Raw genomic sequence first — 13,674 nt, 5'->3', positions numbered from 1 at the left:
CGAACCCGCGTCCCCTGCATCGGCAGGCAGACTCTCAACCACTGCGCCACCCGGGAAGCCCTCATTTTCATTTCTTGATGCTCAAGTCCTCACTGATGAACAAGGAAGAGAAATTCAAAGACAGATGCACGAGTTCACGCACGGCAGGGAGCTGGCTGTGGGACCCCTTCCTCCGGCTGGCTCTACGCTCCCAGGGCTGTGATGTGACCAAAGCAAAAGCCAGGAGCCCAGAAGCACGGGGTTTGTGCAGCATGAGCTACGGCAATGGCACACCCAGAGGTCATGAAAAGTCACGGGTTTATAGGCCAATCAAGACAAAGACCCTGCAAAACAGCTTTTATTTACAAAGGCCAATGATGAGTAGCACAGAGGGAAAGCCTTATGCCTTCCAAGAGACTTGTGTACAAATTACGCAAAGGTCAGAGCGCTCCTAAATACAAAGGTCGAAGGCCAGCGAGTCCACCACCTCCTCCTGGAGCCACCTGATGGCTTCACATTTCAGCTCCCAGATGTGGGTTCTCTCGCTTCAAAGGATGCTTACCCGGCGTGATCAGCTGCTAACAGGCCCTCGGGAGCTCGGGGAGGTCCTCACCCGGAGCAGCAGCCGGCCGGCCGGCCCCGGGGAAGGTTTGAGTGTCCACTCTCCAGTCCTCGGAATTTCTGAGCCACACGAGAGCAAACACTGCTTCCAAAACCACGGGAGGGGCTTGAGTTGGCTTAGACGGCTTCTCGTGGAATTTAAATTCTATTCAGCTCTTGAAGGTGAACGGGGCTTTCTGCAGAGGGTATTTATTACTTAACAACGAAGCAAAGCTCTGCAGCTCTCACGCTGGTTGCTCTGAGCTAGGTGGCCGTCCTTTTCCTAATGCATCGGTCTTTTTGCTGGGACGAGGGTTCTGGTCTGTCTGCCGGGCGGCCGGGCCCGTCCAGTGGGGCAGCACAGAAGGCAGGCCCTCTAGGCCCCAGGCCCCTCTCCCGCCCCGCCCTGTGTGTGCAGCCCTAGAACCCCAGCCCCGAGCCGTGGGCCCTGCAAGCACGCTGGGCACCTGGCATTCTCCAGGGAACAGATCCACACAGCGTCAGAGGGTCACAGCTTGAGTTAAGTCACTTACTGAGGTGGCTTCCAGACTGCTTACTTTTACTAGATCAACATTGCAGGGCCCAAGGAGCAGAGGCACAGCACAAATGTCCATATTTGCAATTCTCAGGAGCATTTTCTTGGACAACTCAGGTCCTGGGGCTGACCTTGACCAGCCCAGCTCTGCCGACGGCCAGCCCGCTGCACACACGGCCTCTTCCTCCAGGGCCAGGCGAGGACGTCCTGGCGGTGATCCATCCGTCATAGGTCCCCAGAGCCCTGGGCCCCTGAGTAAGGAGTAATGCAGAAATGCCCGTTTCTGAATGGGGGGGGCGGAGAATGAGCCCCTCGAGGACCTGCAGGCCGCCGGCACCGCCTTCGTCGCCCTCTGGGTGCCTGACGGGTGGACTGGCTCCTACAGGCCGTTAGCCGAGCCGGCACCCAGAGGAGGAACAGACCCAGCGGCTGAGACAAGGCAAAGGTCAGCAGCGAGTTCACTCGAGTTAGCCATCAGTCCAGCGGGGGAAACAGAAGAAAAAACGCACTTGGCAGCTCACGGGCCGAGCAGAGAAAACATGACACAAGCCTGGCCCCCTGGCTGAACTTTCTTCAACCCACTGTGTGACCGGCACCTAAGCGGTGAAAGGGGCTGGCGGGTCCCCCGCCTGACTCCGGGTGGCCGGGGCTGGGATAGCCCTCCGCATCTCTCACGGGACAGGGCAACACACAGCCTCCTGGCCACACGCCTTGCCCGTGCTGGGGCCGGGAGCCTCTGACCGCTGTGAGGAGGGCCCAGGACTTTCCCAAAGAAGGACAAGTCTGAGCCGGAGCCCCTGAGGTGCAACGCGCGAAGGGCTGCCGCGCCGTCGGGGTGCCGGGGGTCCCGCTGGCGACGGGGAGGCGGAGGCGTGGCCCGGGACTAAGCTCTCCCCGGTGCGCAGGGCCCTCCGTTCGGGCTGAGAGCGAGGGTTCTCGCATCAGCTCTCCCCTGAGGCGCGCTGCCCGTCCTGGAGCCGGTGGCCGTGCGGCGTCAGCGCCGATGAAGCAGCCCTGGCCTGCACGGCCGCAGGTGGCCAGAGGTGCCCCGAGAGGACGTGTCTCGGCCGGGCCCCCTGCTGCCCCCCAGCCCGGGCAGGTGTGTCTGTCCGGCATGAAGACCACGGGGCGGGGGTGGCGGGCCTGCAGCCGGGGGCGCGGAACGTAGACGACCCCTTCCCAGAGATAAAAGAAGGAGACGCATTCGGGGTGCCCTCAACAAACAAGCAAACGGGCAAAACGAGAGAAACCGGGGACGGAGGTGAGGTGTCTAGCAGGTACCGTTCTCCTCCGCACAAGATAAATTCCCTTCCGGTCTGAGTGCTTCTGTCCTCTGAGCCTAACCTTGCCCGGACAGGGCATCGCCACGTGCCGGGCGACCGCAGGGGCCTAGGGCGGGGAGGCGATTTTCTTCGTGGGCAGAGGCGGAGCTAAGACGACCTCGTCGGAGCCGTCGGAGTTCACGCCCTCCGCGGCTGCAGTCGCCGCGCGCTGCGGCCCCGAGGGAGGGGGCTCCGCTGAAACCGAGAAGGGACGGCGGTCACGGCCACGCCCAGCGCCGCCGGGGCGGACACGCGAGGCACGGCGGGACCGGCCTGATGGACGCCACGCCACGCGGCCACCCTCGTTAGAGCCTAACCCTCTGCGCTCAGCTCCAGCGTCGGCCAGTTTCCCCAAAGCAGAACAGCCGCGAAAGGCGAAGGCTGGCGGCACCGGGGAGGCCCCAGTCGGCGGCGGGGATTCTCTGCACGTGGCCCTCGCGGCAGCGTCCGGAGCCTGCGCCCGGGCGGCCGGCTGTGACTCGCGGGCAGATGCAGCCGGTGCCCACCCCACCCCCCACCCCACCCCCCACCCCCCGATTCCTTGGGAGGACACGCCCCCCGCAGGAGGAGGGGCGGGCCAGGCAGGCCGGCGCCCAGGGACCACCGCGAGCTCTCGCTCCTTTCTCCACGCACATCTAAACTCTTCAAATCCCATAATCGACCCCACACCCCACGATTCCTTGGGAGGACACGCCCCCCGCAGGAGGAGGGGCGGGCCAGGCAGGCCGGCGCCCAGGGACCACCGCGAGCTCTCGCTCCTTTCTCCACGCACATCTAAACTCTTCAAATCCCATAATCGTAACCCTAGGCTGGGACGCGCCTGCCGACCACCCTGCGGACCCCCTCCGCCCTCAGTGGCCACCTGGATGGGACGCGAGGAAGGGGCAGGTTCCCCTGGGGCCCGGAAGCCGGCCTCTGCTCTGACGGCTTCCCAAAGTAAAGTGCCAATAAAAAAGGAACCAATCCCTGACTTGCGATAAAAGAGGGAAGGAAATCACCACCCAGCGTGCTGCAGATACTGTAACTGTGTCAGCTTTTTTTCTGTAACTGTCAAGAAAACTATGAGTGGAAAAACTTATGAAATTAAAAACATCGGTTTTCAAGGTTCGCTTCAGTTTTTCCTTCCCTTTAAAAACACTTGCACAATCAGATCAAACAAGGGCTCCACGTGCAGTTTTCAGAGACGGTTTCCTCGTGTAAACAAGGGCCCGAACGAGGCCGGCGGTGGCACTTTTCAGGCAGGAGGATGAGCTGCCACTTTAAAAGGACACGCATTTAACAAGAGCAGAAATGGGCGGCATACGCAGACACTTTAGCCCTGATCCAAGAATCTAAAGGTCGCCAAACGTAGGGTCTGGTGAGATCAGACTGAAACTGATATTTGGAGAATAATATGCAGCCTCCGGGGAGCTTTACAGACGGAGGTTTCGGAGAGAACCTCAAAGTTCAAAGTTCGCTCTGACAAAGCCAGACCAGATGACCGAACGGGACAGAGTGCGGTTTTTCACACGAGGCGGTTTCCAGGTCAGGGAAGCCCCGGAAGGGCCCCCGCGACCCGACACTCACCAGAGCCACTCACCAGAGCAGGGCGGCGGGGCTGCCGGCGGCCCCGGTCCCCATGGCCTCGGCGCCCCGTCCCCGGGAGCCGGAGCCTCCGCGGCCTCCCCGCTGCTCCCCTCGCTGTCTTCCTGCCCTGAAACGACAGGCACGCGGGAGGCTCCCATCCTCACAGGCTCGCCGCACCCAGCCGTCTTCCTGGGCGCACACTTCTGTTCAGAAACGCTGCTCCTCGTGCGGCTCTCCCCCGTTACGAAGCACCGCGCCCTTCCTGTGCCTGCCCCTCTCCGACCGCGCCGCTGCGGCCTCAGAACTCGGCCTGCGCGCCACGCCCGCAAACGAGACTCAAGACGACGCTCCGTCTAGTGACAGCCCCCGACCTCACACCGCCACCTCTGTGCCACCTCTGGCGTACAGACACGGTCCAAGCAAGTGTCCCGGTTACAGTCTGAGGGGGGGAGGGCCTGAAGTACAGGCAGAATCGTACATTTGGGGACGGAAAGCGACTTGCAGGTGGCCTCGCCCAACCCTCCGGCTCTCGCACAGGAGGAGTGGGGCCCGGGGAGGACCCCGTGTCCGGAGTGGGGCAGAGCTGGGGCCGGGCCTCACCGTGGGCCGTGGGCCCCTGCCAGTCCAGGGATTTCTCCACTGCCTGTTATCGGATCTTAATGAAGCAGAAAAGGAAATACAAGCAAAGCTTTACTTAAAACCAACAAACAGGAGAAACATTGGCCCAAAGGAGGGACACCGCCTTGCTCTAGTTAGAGGTGAGAATAAAAATCAAAACCACGAAGCTCCGACTGCGTGGCCTGCGGTCACCGACCCCGGAACCGGCCAGCCTGTCGGGCTCCGGGGAGTCGCTTGGGGCCGGCTCTTTCCCCTACCACCCAAGGGACAGGGGGCGGAGCTGTGACAGGAAGGTGTGGCCGAGGCGTGACCCAGCTCGCGGGGGGCCGCGCGGGACAAGCCCCCTGACACGACTTTACACGTCCCAGCTTCCGGGACGGTGGCAGCTCTTTTGGCTGAAACCTCGGAAGGCCAGCTGCCCCTCGCGTGAAATCCAAAATGAAAAGCAATTACCAGGAGAGGCCGCAGGGAAGGGCGGAGAGGAGGGTGCGCTGCGTGGGGCCCAAGCAGGTCTGTCGGGAAACGCTGCGGTGGCAGCTCTTGGACCAGCAGCACTGTGAGAGAGAGAGAGAGAGAGAGACTAGCTGATTCTGACTTTAGGGAAGGCCAGCATCGTCTGAGGCCGACGGGCCCAGGTCCTGAGACAGGCGGGCTGTGAGGGGCCTCGGGCGTGTCCCCTGCACCCCCGGCCGTGGCACCGTATCTAACCCCTCCCATTTGTTTTCTCCCAGCAGGAGGAAACGGTCCTAGAGAGGCTTCTTTCCGAGGACCGGAGCCTGTGGCCCACCTCACCTGGGTGGGTGGGTGTGGCTTATGCTCTGGCGACACACCCTGTGCCTTTCTGGCAGGGCAGCCCCCGCAGGTGTCCGGCGCCGCCCTGCGATACAGAACAGAGGTAGGCCTGCCAGGCGGACTTACCTGTGCCTGGCCCGTGCCAGGTGTGCCCGGAAGGCAGACTGGATGATGGTGACGGCCTCCTCTTGCCACGGGTCCCCCTCGGCCTGGACGGCGGGGCTCGGGACGCGGGGCTCGGGCGAGTCCTGGGGCAGCGACGGTGGGGAAGAGAGCCGCGTGAACCCCCGCCGCCTCCTACGTGTGGGCCCCCGGCGCCAGGCTAAGAGCGCCACTCCGATTCGGGGGGCTGCCCTCGTTACTGACTATTTCGTCCGCAGCTTCCTGACTGCAGGTTACTTGGACCCTAGAGACCCTTAGAATCGGCGTCTGGTGGTTTCCACAGGGGAGGGGCTCCTATCTCTGCTGTGGTTTAAGCCTCTGTCTTGACCCCAAGATGGACACGGTACTCGATGCCCCAGCACCTCAACGCCATTCGGCCCCTGAAGCTCAACGCTGGGGGGGCCACGGGTGCCAGGGGCCGGAGCGCGAGGCAGGACGCGAGGACCCAAAGGCGTCTGCGCTTGTCCCGCCGGCGAAGCGTGGGAAGAGATGGAGAGAGAGCGTTAGGACTTGGGCCCGTGTGCAGCCCCTCAGGGTTACCTGGGTGGGAGGGCTTGGCACGGCAGGGGGGTCCGGGCTGCACGCCCTGCTAGACAATGGTCTCGCCTGTGCCAGATGCGCCCGGAAAGCCGCCTGCAGCACGGCAGCCTAGCCGGGGGGGGGGGGGGGGGTGGAGTGACGGAGACGGGTGTCAGTTTCCCTGGAAGGTGGCAGGCACGGGTCGGGGCGTCCCAGAGGGAGAAGCTCCAACGGCCGAGAAGAGGCTCCCTTTCCGCCGCAGAATCTCGGCCGCACCTGCAGGAGCCTCTCTCCCTCACTCGCCACAACCTCCCACGGCGAGAAACATGCCGGTGCTCTGGGGAGGAAAAGGCCCAGACACCTGAACCTCGGCATACAAATGAATCGTCCGTTAAGCGCTATTACGTTTAGCTGCAAATGAGATTCCGTGTTTTACACGTAGGCATGTTTTCATGCTGAGATCGTTTATTCCGTGTTGGAATAGTTATTCCACGTCATACGCTTTCCATGTGCATCTTCTAAAGTCAAGTAGGGCCGAGCGTGATCTCAAACGATCACAAAGGAATTACGTCTCCTTCGGCCTTAATCTTAAACCACTTTCTTTAGAGACACACATGGATGCTCTGTAAGTTCTGAGACCAACGTTCTGGATTTCAGGGGTCCCGCCTCTGGTCCTGAGGACGGGCTTGAGGCTCCACAGCATCTGGGGGAACGACGCTCTAGCACACGGAGTGCCGCTGCTGAGCCTGCGTTTAGAGGTTCAGAGGCTTCCGTGATCACGTCACCAAAAGAAAAGACATCTTTGTCTTCCTTGAACGCAAAGTGAAGGAAATGCCACAAGCAGGGGGTGAGGCGACAACAAAGAGGCGAGAGGGCATCGGTTACTAAGGACAAAATAACTCACTGAAAGCCAATGAGTATTTAGACAAACCTGGAAGGTTCCACCACGCGGCCCACAGGAAAGCTACCGCACCCGCTGGAGGGGTGAGGGTGCCGAGCGGGCGGGGCAGAAAGGGGAGCCGGCATCCTGCGCGCTACGCTGCCCGCACGGCGGGTCTGTCGTCACCCTGGAGGCTGAGGGAGGAGGAACACCGTCGACAGCACACAGGCCGCCGCCTGCTTCATAAACGTGCTCTACGGTCCTTCCAGGGGCCCTCGTCCCCTCAGCCGCCCACAACCGCTTACTGAATGCCGACCGCACGCCAGGCACCCCTCTAGGAACCAGGGACCTAGCAGCAGAAACACGGGCTGGTCCCTGCGTCCGCGAAACTTACATTCTAACGGGAGAGGCAAGCAGTTGCAAAAAGGGTGACGTATCGGGTAGGGAGAGGTGCTACGAAGGAGAGGAAAGCAGGCCGCGGGGCTGGGGAGTGCTGGCGGTGCGGCGTCCAGGGAAGGTCGCGTTTCAGCAGAGACCCGAGTAAAGCCGGGAGCAGGACACGCGAGTGTCTGGAGGAGGAGGACGTGCCCCTAAACGCGCCCCCCGCCTTCCGTCCTGGACTGGCCTGTCTTAATGTCTCTCTGTGTCCTGAGGGCCCACAGCTTGCTTGACACAGAACTGATGATCAACAAAAGGGTGTTGAGAGAATGATGACTGACTGAATGAATTACGAAAGTGTGAGATTATGCAAGTGTCTATTTGATGCCAACGTCACTTAAGTATTTCAACTCAGTGTTGGGGTCTGGCCTGGCTTCGTGAAAACACGGACTCGATGACGCTTCTTGAGATCTCCCCACGGTCACTTGAACCGAAGTAAAAATACGTATTTTGAAATTAGTGAAACAAAACTGGCTTACCTCGTGCAGAACGGCCTTGTTTTTCTGAAATAAGGAGATCAGTTAGGAATTAACAAGAGGACGAGTTTTCTGTGACACCGTCTTCGTCCCTTGGTCCCTCCCCCGCCACAGCCTGCAGCAGAGTCGGGCACCCTCCGCTCGCCGACAGCCCCCTGCCCGCCACCCACACCCAAGGGGCTCCGCGAGAGGCTCTGATGGAGCTGATGCAGACCCGCCCGCGGCGGCGAAGGAGGAGGCAAGCGGCCGTGACCGGGAGGCGACTCACAGCTGAAGCCCAGGCCGCCACGGGGGCGTCTGCGGTTCCTGGCCGGCTGCGCGGCCAGGTGACCCGCAGGGACCACCGAGACGGGGTTGTCTCAGGCTCCACGTGAGGAAGGCCCTCCCGCGGCCAGAGCTGTCCCATAACATGCGGTGTCCTCTCTGGATGTCCACAGAGCGGCTGGACACTGCCCGCTGGTGATGTTACAAAGGGGGCCCCCGCGCGGGGTCTGGCCAGTCATCAAGATCATGGGGCGGCGGGGACACTTCTCAGCTGCTGTCACGGTACTATGGTTAAGTAGCACACCCTCATTCCTAGAAGATACGCCCTGAAGTCTCAGAACGTCTAAAACTTACTTTCAAACGGTTCTGGAAAAAACAGTACGTGCAGAAAAGAAATGTGCCTAAACGTGCACTGTTGTTGAACCGAGGTGGTGGGCGAGAATTAGCACGTCGCTGAATATACGAAACGCTTTCAACTTTCTACGTTTTGTAAATTTTCATAATCAAAGCTGGGAAGAAGCCATGATTTAAAAAAACCTCCACCGGCGCCTTTCTGGAGCTAAGACCTTACACTGTTCGGGCAGGCGGGGAGCTCCGGTTTTTGCTGTTTGTGCAGCTGCGGCAACAAGGGTCGTGCTGCGTTCTATCAAACGGGGGGAGGGGGCTCTTTTAGAGCATTTGGTCATCAGAGAGCACCGTCCTTTAGCAACTGCCGTCTCCGCGATCCCCATCTCCGCGAGCCCCCCAGGAGCTGCCGAGAGGAGCCCCACTCCTCCCCCAAGAGAGACCACGGGACGTCGCGGCTCCCGGTCTGTCGTGCGCGGCCCCGGCTGCCCTGCTCACCCCCTTCCCCCCGGGTCTGAGGCCCCACGCGCAGCCCTGCTGTCCCGTCACCCACGCCGCTGTCCTCTGAGTAGCAGCCCCGAGGCAGGCTCTCCCTGTTCCTGACAAGACGGCCATCCCGGGAGCCCCAGCCAGGGCTGCCGTGGGGCCCGAACCGCCAGGGAGACCCCTAAGCTCAGTCCCGTGCTTGCAGGGGCGCTGCACCCACAGCCCGCGGCCCTGGGACCCCGGGTCCCCGGAGGCTGTCTTCTGCCTCCCTACGTTTTCCTACGTGTCTAGGGCGTCGGGCACGGAGCCCGCCCGGCAAAGGGACGGAGGAAGGGCTGGCGAGTGAGGATGTGGGCGGCAGACGGCGGGCGGGCGGGCGGGCGGGGGAACTCTCACCCGGTGCTGGTGCCCCTTCCACCGGCGCTGCAGGAGCCGGGCGGCGGCGTCTCTTCTCCCCTCGGAGCAGCCCGGCTGGGGCCTGGAGGAGCCCCCCTCGCTCGTGTCCAGCTCCGAGTCCATCTGGGAGGGACCGGGGCGTCGGGGCGCTTCCCGGGGCTGCAGGAAGTCCAAGGTGAGAGGATGACTGGGTCGGCGGTGGGGGCAGAGAAGCCGGCTACCAGGCCAGGAGGCAGGATATCAGGGTGCGGGCAAAGCTTCTCAGACTAGGCTTTAATGCAGAGGAAAACAATCGTGTCCACACCGCTCAGCGTGCCAGACGGCAAAAGAAGTCCCTGGAGGACTAACACATCCGCTAGTAGATTAGGGTGAAAGTCGGTTTTCGTGAACCCTGTGATCTCTGGGGGTGGCGCTCTCCCGCGAGGAGGGGAAGCCAACGTGACTGTGGTGTCATCAGGTGACCACAACGCGCCTTCTGAGCTCAGTAACGTCTGCGCCTCAGCGCACCAGTTATCTGCTTCCCGGGAGCTCCTTTTACCGTCTTCCTTTTCGTCTAATGCTGGATTACAAAAATGGGACTTCTGAGATAAAAGGCAATAGATTCCTAGCTTGGTTTTTTGGTTTTTTGTTTGTTTGCTTGTTTGTTTTTGGCCGGACCCCGCGGCACGTGGAACTTCCCGGACCAGGGATGGAACCCGTGCCCCCTGCACTGGGAGCGCAGAGTCTTAGAGCCACTGGACCGCCGGGGAAGACCCCTAGCTTGGGGGTCTTAAGGTAGAAAGAAGCAAGACCGGATGAATTGCACAGACAAAGGCATTACTGCCAGTTCCGGCGGACGTGGAAAGTATTTTTTCTCCCTAAGGGAAAGCTTCAGGAATAAGCAGAAATATCCACATTCACCTGTGTCGGGTGCCCCCAGGGGTCAGGGCTGCCTGAGGCAGACAAGGCACCCGTCGGTCAGCACCCCACTGGGAAAGGAGCGTCGAGGAGACAGACAGCGCAGCTCTGCCCGCCACACGCCGGGGGCTCAGCGGCCCGGCGACGCAGCCACCTGGGGCCGACAGCGCGGGCGTCTGGGTAGGTAGGGGTCTCCTGAAAAGGGCCCATCGGGCAGGGTGGCCAACTTCCTGGACAGGAGGACAGTGACTCTGCAGGACTCAGAACATTAGCGAAAGCGCTGGAAAAGCCGCCAAGGAGATGCACCCGTACGGGTAACACAGAAAGTCTACTTTCCTGAACAACGGAAGGGCCTGAGATGGACTCACACGTCCACCCCACGTGTGGCCAGCCGGACTTGCGGGGTCAAGGGCACCGCACAACCCACGGGGCTCCAGCCAGCACGCACCAGGAGAGCCACCTTTCCTTTGCCGAATCAGTCGGCGGCCTGGGGTTTGTCTCAACTTGTAACTGGAGAGAGACACGCTCGTCAGCTTCTCCACGTTCCCTTTTAGGGCTTTTCTCTTTCCCTTTTGTGCTGGGGTTGAAGTACATGGAGCGTCAGATGCTAAAAGAAGAAGGGGCCTTAAAACAGGACTCCAGGGCTTCCCTGGTGGCGCAGTGGTTGTGCGTCCGCCTGCCGATGCAGGGGACGCGGGTTCGTGCCCCGGTCCGGGAAGATCCCACGTGCCGCGGAGCGGCTGGGCCCGTGAGCCATGGCCGCTGGGCCTGCGCGTCCGGAGCCTGTGCTCCGCAACGGGAGAGGCCGCGACAGTGAGAGGCCCGCGTACCACAAAAAAAAAAAAAAAAAAAAAAAACAGGACTCCAGCTAAATAAGAAAGCCTTGTAAGAGGGAGGCCCGTCTAGATTTAAAAAAAAAAACAAACCCAAACACTTTTCTTTTCCGCTCTCAGCAGGTAAGTCAATCCCGCACCTGGTACGCCCTCCCTCTCCTAGAGGCCAGTCCCCGTCAGGCTACTGGCTACCGAAACAGCAAGTCGCTTTCTGAAGCAACAGAACTTCTCGGCTAAAACGTGTGCCAGGTAAAGCCTGGCCGTCCTGGTGGATTCGGCGTGTTACTCAGATCTGTAGCAAGGGTCGCAGAAGAGGGCGGCACGGCTGCCCATCTCAGCGTGCGCCCACGCTGGACGCCCCGGCCAGGCTGGCCTTCCCCGTCACACACTCACACGACAGGCTCCTCTTGGGGCAAACTGCAGCCACAGGATTTTAATACCTCAGTTATTAGTTTTTTTGTGTTAACAGATATAAGATTATAATTGCCACCTGGGGAATCCATTAACTGGAAAAAAAAAGGATTAGCGAGGAGCCACACTCTCGACACTAGAAGTCCTGGCGTAGGTAGCACTGGGCCAACGGGGGCCAGAGGGCTCCCCCGATTCCACAAGGTGCTCAGGGAGGTGCCTGGGGAGCCCCCTGCCGTCGTGTCCATAGAAACGGAGGGAGCGAGGGGACAGGGAGGAGGGTCAGCCTAGACTCACCGCCCGCCGACCTGCCCACGGGCCCTGCGGCTCCCCAGTCACCCGACCTCCGGCCCAGGGGCAGGGGCAGGGGCTGTGCCAGCCCCGGCGAGCGCCTTCCCGGCCGGGCCCCCGTGTCAGCGCCAGACTCTGCAACTTACGTTGAACCACCTGGCTCTTCGCTGAGAGTTCGTGCCTTCCCTGGGGCCTTCCCAAACTCCTTCTCACCTTCTAACGGCAACCCTTGTTGGATATTTAAACTTTTTACATATGTGAAGTTTGGGGAAGATCTTCACTCACCAGCTTAACTATCTAAGACGCGAATACTAGTTTGAAAAGTCAATTAACTGACAATCAATTAGTCCACAACTCCAGGATTCAATACACCCAATTTATAGAAATCAATTGTGATGGCAGAAGGAAACTGGACTGTCAGCGTTGGATTCGGGCGAAACTCCGGACACGGAGACAGTCAGAACCATAATGCGTCAGCTCAGAGTCCCGCCACGCCGGACAGGAGGGAAAAACACAGACAACCCTACCTCAGGACTCATCTCCCCGGGATCTTCCTCCTCTCCTTTCTTACTTTCTTCCAGTTCTTGAAACTTCCTGGTAAGTGCTTGAATTTCCTCCCTAAAGTGGGAAGGGAAGAAAGTGACAACTTACTTGCCATGACGCTGTGTAAGATGTCTGTACGTGGGCGTCCCTGGTGGCGCAGCGGTTGGGAATCCACCTGCCGATGCAGGGGACAGGGGTTCGAGCCCTGGTCCGGGAAGATCCCACATGCCGCGGAGCGACTAGGCCCGTGAGCCACAGCTACTGAGCCCGCGCGTCTGGAGCCTGTGCTCCGCAACGGGAGAGGCCGCGACAGTGAGAGGCCCGCGTACCGCGATGAAGAGCGGCCCCCGCTCGCCGCAACTAGAGAGAGCCCTCGCACAGAAATGAAGGCCCAACACAGCCAAAAATCAATCAATCAATCGATCAATCCATTTATGAAAAAAAAAAAGATGTCTGTACGTGACGGGAGGGGTGGTGGCCTGCAGAGCTGGCAAGGACACCCCCCGGGAACGAGGTGGGTGCCCGGCCACCACCTGACTGCCTAGAAGCTGGCACTGCCTGGGGCGACCCCTCCGGACTCCACTCCTGACACATGGGAGGAACGGAAAAAATACCGACTGCATGAACGATGCATGGATGTCCTTTGGGGTTTTTAACAAGCAAGGCGAATGGAAGGAAAAACAACTCATGTGCTTGCTACAGCTTTTAAAGGCAAGGTAAAAATAATTCTTCACTGTATACCCGCCCATTCTGATTTACTTTAATTCTAGGCTTCTGGCAAAGTCTAGTCACATTTGTTCTGAAAATAAAATTTGGTATTCATTTCAGTAATCCGTGCCTTACTAATTATTCTGAGCGCTAAATATTTCTGTGCAGATTCCTGACCTACTTTTTTGGGCATTTCTTACTGAGATAACATTCATATAACCCCAAATTCACTGTTTTAAAATATGCGATTAAGTGGTTTTTAGTGTAGTCACAATGTTGTGTAACTACCATCACTATCTAACCCCGGAATAGTTCTGTCACCCCAAACAGGAGCCCCTTACCTGTCCCTCCCTACTCTCCCCTCCCCCCCAGCAACCCCTAATCCACTGTCGTCTCTGTTAATCTGCCCATTCCGGATATTTCCGAATTGCACAGTATGTGGGCTTTTCTGTCCGCCTCTTTAGGGAGCATCATGTCTCTGAGGCTCATCCACGTCGTGGCAGGTGTCAGACCTCATCCCTTTGTACGGATGTACTTCCGTTTTTACTCTCTTCACCAGCTGACGGACATTTGCCACGTGTCCACTATTTTTTTTTTTTTTTTTTTTTTTTTTTTT

The 13,674-nt window shown here is 59.7% G+C and overlaps 1 protein-coding gene across 1 annotated transcript in view; it reads right to left on the bottom strand.

Moving 5' to 3' along the window:
• Positions 1-13,674, bottom strand: part of IQCE (IQ motif containing E) — a 26,202-nt gene that overhangs the window by 3,281 nt on the left and 9,247 nt on the right. The window contains exons 9-14 of the mRNA XM_028498061.2: positions 12,335-12,425; positions 9,379-9,537; positions 7,891-7,914; positions 5,539-5,660; positions 5,074-5,174; positions 4,016-4,129 (exon numbers count right to left, since the gene is read on the bottom strand). Coding sequence (XP_028353862.1) covers positions 4,016-4,129; positions 5,074-5,174; positions 5,539-5,660; positions 7,891-7,914; positions 9,379-9,537; positions 12,335-12,425 — 611 coding nt within the window. The remainder of the gene's footprint in view (positions 1-4,015; positions 4,130-5,073; positions 5,175-5,538; positions 5,661-7,890; positions 7,915-9,378; positions 9,538-12,334; positions 12,426-13,674) is intronic.

Source organism: Physeter macrocephalus, chromosome 14 (genome assembly GCF_002837175.3).
Source record: "Physeter macrocephalus isolate SW-GA chromosome 14, ASM283717v5, whole genome shotgun sequence".
NCBI lineage: Eukaryota > Metazoa > Chordata > Mammalia > Artiodactyla > Physeteridae > Physeter > Physeter macrocephalus.
Note: the sequence above shows the minus strand (reverse complement) of the source record. Positions and strands in the feature narration are given on the sequence as shown.